This window comes from Terrapene carolina, unplaced genomic scaffold, assembly GCF_002925995.2.
Source record: "Terrapene carolina triunguis isolate 2854851 unplaced genomic scaffold, T_m_triunguis-2.0 Scaffold275, whole genome shotgun sequence".
Taxonomy (NCBI): Eukaryota; Metazoa; Chordata; order Testudines; family Emydidae; genus Terrapene; species Terrapene triunguis.
Genome location: NW_020664626.1, coordinates 742,701 through 750,129, shown reverse-complemented (window position 1 = coordinate 750,129; position 7,429 = coordinate 742,701). Strand labels below are relative to the sequence as shown.

Here is a 7,429-nt window from a genome sequence, read left to right as displayed (position 1 = left end):
AAAAAAAAATTGGGTGCACCGCTTTTTGGCGCCCCCAAATCTTGGCGCCCTAGGCAACTGCCTAGTTTGCCTTAATGGTAGCACCGGCCCTGCCTGGGACCCACCCCCATCATGGGGTCCCAGAGCTCAGGCTTCTGCCTGCATGTCTACACCGCAATTAAACAGCCCCTTGGCCCAAGCCCTGTGCGCCCGAGTCAGCTGGCACGGGCCAGCCGCGAGTGTCTAAGTGCAGTGTGGAGACACCCGTCAGTGCACACAGACTAAAGTTAGTGCACAGTAAATCCTTGTGTAGCCAAACCCTTCTGAGCTGTATTAGCAGGAGTGATGTAAGCAAGACACGAGCAGTAATTCTTCCGCTCTATTCCGCGCTGATTAGGGCTCAACTGGAGTATTGTATCCAGTTCTGGGCGCCACATTTCAGGAAAGATGTGGACAAACTGGAGAGAGTCCAGAGAAGAGCAACAAAAATGATTAAAGTTCTAGAAAACATGACCTATGAGGGAAGATTGAAAAAATTGGGTTTGTTTAGTCTGGAGAAGAGAAGACCGAGAGGGGATGTGATAACAATTTTCAAATACATAAAAGGAGGAGGGAGAAAAATTGTTCTCTTTAACCTCTGAGGACAGGACAAGAAGCAATGGGCTTAAATTGCAGCAAGGGCGGTTTAGGTTGGACATTAGGAAAAACTTCCTGTCAGGGTGATTTAGCACTGGAATAAATTGCCCAGGGAGGTTGTGGAATCTCCATCATTGGGGATTTTTAAGAGCAGGTTGGACAAACACCTGTCAGGGATGGTCTAGTTAATAATTAGTCCTGCCTTGAGTGCAGGGGACTGGACTAGCCGACCTCTTGAGGTCCCTTCTAGCCCTTTGACTCTAAGAGCCACATTGTTAAAGCAGGAGAGCCAAGAGCCAGTGTAAAGCTGTGTGTCTATTGTTGCAAGTGCACTTACAGTGCCTATGTGCACAGCTAGCCAGAAAACCAGTACCAAGATCACAGGAAGGGTTAACAATGTTTTGTTTGTTTACTTATTTATTTACTTATTTACATTTCAACAAATGCAGTGTTGAGCCCAGTTGCTGGTCAACAACCCCCCAAGATGCAGGCACAATTTTTCATTGGAATTTATTTTGTTAACGGAAAATCTAATTTTCAACAACAAATGTCATTAAAAATGGAAAATTAAGCAAACTTTGGCCAGAGGTAGCAGTCGGGTTGTGCAAAATTTCTCTACTATTATATCTGAGTGTTGGACTCCATGGAGGAAACAGTTCCCCTCATAAGTGTTTTGTTTTGGGGCTATTAAATACAGGCAGTCCTCAGACTTATGACGTTCGACTTAAGTCAAAGGGCACTTACAACCCTTCTAGATTGACATCCTGAATCAACTTACGACTATAGGTTTTGAGTTTACGACGCTCGTCCCACAATGGAGTAGTTGCGGTTCCGAGTTACAACGTTCCGACTTACGATGCAATTGTAAGGAACCAATTGTGTTATAAGTCTGAGGACTGCCTGTATTCATGTATGAGATGGCGATTTGCCCACCCATACGACAATAAATTGCAGAACTAGATGATTGCTACCTTGTGAATTGCCTGAGAAGAAGGGAAATCTAGGTGTAGAACTGCTGTATTTTATTAAGACCGGGTTTGTTAAATTAATATCCCTATTAGTTTCTTGGGGAAAGAAGGCAATCTTGATGTACAGCTTTCAGGTTGAGACCAATGGACTTATCATGTCTTTTGAGATCATAACATGACACATGATGGAAGATACGAAACCTGAATTATTCTGTTCTCTCTCCCTTTTGCTTATTCCTTGTAGGTCTTTGGAGGCCTTGTCTGGATCCTGGTGGCCTCAACCAGGGTAGCTTATCAATTACTGCAAGGCTGGGTTATGTTTGTCTCCGTGTTCTGCTTCACATTGTCAACTCTTCTCATGTGCCTCTATTTCTGCGGCGCTCATGGTGGAAAATCTTCTTGGATCGCAGTGGTAAGCTGATCCTGTCTTTGTCTAGCTCACCGACACACACAGTCTGAGCACTGTGGCCCTGATCCAGCCAACACTTAGGCATGTACTTGAATCAATGGGACTATTCACTGGTGTCAAGTGAAGTTAAGCATGTGTGTTGGCAGACTGGGTTTATATGCCTCTCACTGTGCCATTGCAGGATTATCAAAAGCTGCTATCAGGCCCTGAATTCAGAATAAGCAGCCTCCATTGCTGTTGGCTCAGGAAGCCCAGCAGTTGTGCATGTTGCACCTGTTCTGATGAGCAATTAGCAAAGCTGTGTTTTGCATTTCACTATAGCCCCAGGAAGGGACTGTAGTCCACACCCCTCCTGATGTACCTCCCTTCCCTCTTCTCCTCCAAAGCCTTTTCTTTCCGGGGAGCCTTCTGCCCCCTCTGAGATGTCAGCCATTGATAAGCTATAGCGCCACATGCAGGGAAAGGATGTTCTTATGCACTAGATGTTGGCACAGGACTTGGAAGACCAGAGTTACAGCTGGTTGGGAATGTTCTGTCAATTATTTTCATAGGAAATAGTTTTTGCAAAATTAAAATTTTCCACAAGATGATTTTGAATTTGCTGAAACTTTTCAATTTTCTTTCAGGAAAATCCAAACAAAATATTTTTGCTTTGGGTCAATTCACCACTAAACTGCATTTCCCAATGGGGATGCCATTTCCCTATGGGAACTGTAATTCAAACTGCTCATGTCCCCATTCGCTTATGGGCGGATCTCCCTGGCTGGACCACACCTCCCATGGTGCAACACCGGTTCTACTCTGACGGAGCCACATGGCGCACACCATGTGAGACACATGAGTTCAGGTGCATCATGGAAGATGAAGCATGGCTGGGGAGCTCAGCCCATTGGGGAGAATGGAGGCCTGAGATGCCCAAACTACAACTCTCATGAGGCAATGCAGTTTAATGTTGAACTGACTTGAAGTGAAATGTTTAGGGGTCAATTCAACAAACTGAAATGCAACTTTTCACTGTTTCCAAAATGAAATGTTTTGAAAACTTGTTCTGGGGAAAATTTCAATATTTCATCTTTGTCCCAATTCAGCGGGGAGAGGGGGAGTTGAAATATCAGAACTTCCCATGGGATGGCAGTTCCGATTATTGCTCTGTTCTGACCCGAGTTCTCTTAGTCTGCTACAGACTCCCTGAATGACCTCAGGCAAATCTCTTTGCCTCAGTCTCCCCATCTGTTTAAACAGGAAAGCTACTTCCCTCCCTCTCAGGGGTGTTGTGAGGGGCTCAGACATGACGGTTCAGGAGTGCCCTAGAAAATCGAATAATCCCAAGATTCCCTCCCTTCCTCTCCACTGGAACATTCCTCCAGTGGCTTGGGAGGTGGGACGAAGAGGTCCTCCATGATGGCGAGCTGAGCAGGGTGGAGCCAGTCTCCTCAGGAGTCATTGGTGGAAGAGGACAAGATGGCTCCTGGGCTCTGGGGCCCTGCCCCTCCTGCCGTAGCCCCGTACTGACTGGCCATGCCCTCCGGGGGCCCTGGCACATGGAGCAGCATATTAGCCAGGCCCTTGTACCATTCAAGACAGTGCCAGGTGGGGATGTAACTGCTCTGCTCCTCCCTGGGGTCACTGGGCCTTCACTTAGGGTTGCCAGTTGTCTGTTTTTTGACTGGAACACCTGGTCGAAAAGGGACCCTGGCGGCTCTGGTCATTAAAAGTCCGGTCAGCGGCGCAGTGGGGGCCCGGGGCTAAGGCAGGCTCCCTACCTGCCCTAGTGCCGCGTGGCTCCCGGAAGCGGCCGCCAGGTCTCTGCAACCCTTAGGTGCTGGGGCGGCCATGGAGGCTCCGCACGCTGCCCCCGCCCCTGTGCCCAGGGCAGGCAGCGTGGCTACGGTGGCAGAGATGTGGTACCGCTGGGATTGGTGGTTTTGTTGGTTGTTGTCTCAGCGGAAGGGCATGGCCTGCGGTAACTGGGAGCTCAGCTCCATTGCAATGAGGCCTGCTCCGAGTGGCCTTCCACACAGGTTCAACATGGGGGAGAACAGCCTCCATATACCACAACCCTGTGGAAGATTGGGGATTTTGCCTTGAGTCCCCCGTCTGCTCTCTTATTTATTGTTTGTATTACTGTAGCACCTAGGAGTCCCAGTCACAGGCCAGGCCCTGCTGTGCTAGGTGCTGTACAAACACTGAACAAAGAGTACCTGCCCATCTTAGTGAGATCAGAATTTCCAGCATATGGCAGCAGAAATGGGTTTCCATTTGCCCACTGCCAGTTGGCCCCTGCAACACTTCTTATATCACGTACAAGAGGCACTGATATCAGTGGAGATGGAATCACAGGTGGAGATGCAAAGACCCAGATCTTCAAAAGTATACGGGCACCTAACTCCCTTTGGGAGTGGCCCGTTGGGAATTAGGCACCTAAATATCTTTGAGGCTCTGGGCTGCAGTGCAGCTCCTGCCAAAATCTATTTGCCAACCTGCCAGACTTGGACAGAATCACATTTGCAGAAACCACTCTGGCCTGAGTCTTAAGTTAAATGAACTAGTTGTGTGGGGCTGCGTGTGCTTTCATCACGCTGCGGGAAGAGTGTGTGTGTTTCCTTCGAGTACCTTCTTCTCTCTCTGACCTGAATGGCATTCCTGGAAATGATTGTTAATTATTATTGTTTTCTAGGATGCTTTCTATCATTCAGTGGCTGCTCTGTTTTACCTGAGTGCTGCTGTTTTACAAGCCGCTACCACCATTGCGGCCCAACCCACCAACAACAATGCCAATCAATTTAAAATTTACCAGGAAGACATTGCAGCAGTGGTAAGTGTCAAATAGCTTTCACAGCGGAGGGGTGAACAAAATGTATGAGGAGTGAAAGCTGAATGGCCTGGGAGACAACCTAAGACCCAGCACTTCCATGAGTGGGGAGAACCCTGCTCTCCCTCACTGTGATAATGAGCAGGTTAATCATCCCCATCTATCAAACTCCAAAAGACACTGGGATCCGGGCCATTCATATCCAGTACAGTACAGTAGCTCGCCCTTTCCTCACATGCCCACGGTTTTTAACCCCTTTCTAATATAGTATTACTGAGTGCTGTGCTCTGTGGCCAGGTGGCCACCGTCCCTAAGCCCAGCCAAGGCTCCGTCCCCGCTGAGCATAGTAGAAGCCAGTGAAGATCTTCTCTTCTACCTGCAAAGACTCTGGGGAACATGGTGGCCATCTTAACTGAGGGCCAGTGGTGGCTTCAGCCAAGAGGTGAAAGTAAGCTGGTCCGTACCGGCAAGAGCCAGTACGCCGTGCCGGACCACACCGGCTTCCGCGGCCGGGATTTAAAGGGCTCGGGGCTCCCCGCCGCTGCGGGAGTCCCGAGCCCTTTAAATCCCAGCTGGAACTGCGGTGGGGATTTAAAGGGCCCGGAGCTCCGCGGCAGCCGGAGCCCCGGGCCCTTTAATTTGCACGTGAGCCTCGGGGCTCCCAGCCACCTCTGCTGCTGGGAGCCCCGGGTTGTTTTAAAGGCCCTGGGGCTCCCAGCCACAGCCGGTGCCCCAGGGCCTTTAAATCTTGAGAGGCCCCACCTCTTCCGGTTGAGGCCACGCCCCCCTCAGGACTCCGGCAGTACTGGTAAGTCCTGTAAGTTACTTTCACCCCTGGTTCAGCCCCATTGAAAGAAATCGCAGATGGTAGCCGTTTGAGAAAGGGTAAAAGTGTGTGAGACGCCACCAGAGATTGAGACCCCGCCTATTGTGAGATGCTCACAATTAGTATCGTGAGGATCAGGGAAAGCACCTAAGTGACTCAAGAACTTGAGCCCCATTTTCAAAAGTGACATCTGCACTTCAGAGCCTAAGTGACTTTCAGTGACACCTGGATTCTAAATCACTTAGGTGACTTTGAAAATCTTACCCTGAGCAACTCTGGAATGGAGTCACTGCTTTTGGGCTCCAAGTACTGTACTGGTTAATACGAATACTGCTGAATGGGCAAACATAAATAAAAGTGCAAATCCAGTGTAAGCAAACAATATCCTTTAGCAATTAACTGTAGCTGACTCCAGCTGTTTCCATTGTAGGTATTTGCATTTTTAGCCACTTTGACGTACGTGATCCATAAAGGGTTCTCTCTGCTGAGATGGAAATCATCATAAAACCTCCAGAGCTTCCTCTAAGCCTTAAGGAATCCATCTTGAGCATCTTTCCCAGTTACGATGCAAGCATACGTCGTTACATGATTGCTCGTCTTACACCGGTATACTTTGATGTACAGACTACTATACATTGCTTTGTACTTGGTACCATGACAACGAAGAAAAAATCAGCCTGGAGATATCTATTTTTCAGCAAAATGGTTTCTTTTTGGTGTCTTCTAAGTCAGACACAGTTTTGTTGTAGGGAACTGGGAACCTGCTTTACTTCTCTCTGTTTTGTCCGATCTCCCTGGGACTGGGCCAGCTGTTGGAATGAATCAAGGGCATCTCTCAATCCCCTGCCAGTGAAGGGAGCCTCGGGCTTTGGTGGAACTTTGGTCTCAACAGTTTAGCCTCCTGAGGACTGAAATGCTTTAGTCTAAATCAAGTCTTTGGGCTTAATCTCGGGGTATCTGGGTGAAAATTAATTGGCCTGTGAAATTCAGGGAGGTTAGACTAGATGATCGAATGGTCTCTTCTAGCCTCAAACTCTATGAAACTTTCAAAGGAAAGCCTCCCAACTGAGTACCTTGATTCATTCCTGGGGTCTACAAATAACGACATCATTCACCACTGGCCCATCTCTTTGCCTTCCTCTCTCTTTCAGGTCACTTCCTTGGGGATTGTTTAATTTTACATAAACCACATGCAGAGTAGCTCAAATGGGCCCCGATCCGGCATTCAGCTCCATGCAGACCTCTACTGACTTCATGGGGGCTCTGCAAAGCCGCAGGGATCTGCTTGCAGGATCAGGGCCATATTCTGCAGCAGCTGTCAAAGAAAGGCGATAGAGTGTCTGTTGGCTCTTTGGGCAAGACAGACAGAAAAACGAGTGACGTGTTCTGTCATTTTCTCAACACTGGGAGTGAGAATGGAGAAGAAGCAGATACACGAATTGGTAAAATTCACCACGTTGAACAGAATAACTCAAGCTGCGCCAGCATTTTTAAGGTCACAAATACGTATACGTGCTGCTCTGACATCCTGATGCCAATAGGCCAATTGCCACTGACTTCAATGGAAGCAGGATCAGGGTCTAACGACTCAGAATCCTGATGCTCTGAAAGATACATGCCATATTTTCAAACTTAGCTGCCTAATGTTAGACACCTGAAGCTGTATTTGGGCGCTTAATTTTAAGCACCTGAATTTGAATATTTGAACCAAAATATTTTCTCGTCTTGATCCACACAGCAACAGACCCAGTACAAAATCTCCTGGCACATAGAAACACAGCTCTGAGATTTATTCATCG

At 48.1% G+C, this 7,429-nt stretch overlaps 1 protein-coding gene across 3 annotated transcripts in view; it reads left to right on the top strand.

The window, feature by feature from the left end:
• The window catches only part of MAL (mal, T cell differentiation protein), a 30,137-nt gene extending 23,995 nt beyond the window's left edge, over positions 1–6,142 (top strand). For 2 of the 3 annotated variants that reach the window (XM_024213986.1, XM_024213985.1), the window contains exons 2-4: positions 1,828–1,995; positions 4,670–4,807; positions 6,061–6,142. In XM_024213986.1, the coding sequence (XP_024069754.1) occupies positions 1,828–1,995; positions 4,670–4,807; positions 6,061–6,135 (381 nt within the window). In that variant the 3' untranslated portion in view covers positions 6,136–6,142. The remainder of the gene's footprint in view (positions 1–1,827; positions 1,996–4,669; positions 4,808–6,060) is intronic. The other variant, XM_024213988.1, reaches the window with a different exon arrangement.
• Positions 6,143–7,429: the final 1,287 nt, after the last annotated feature.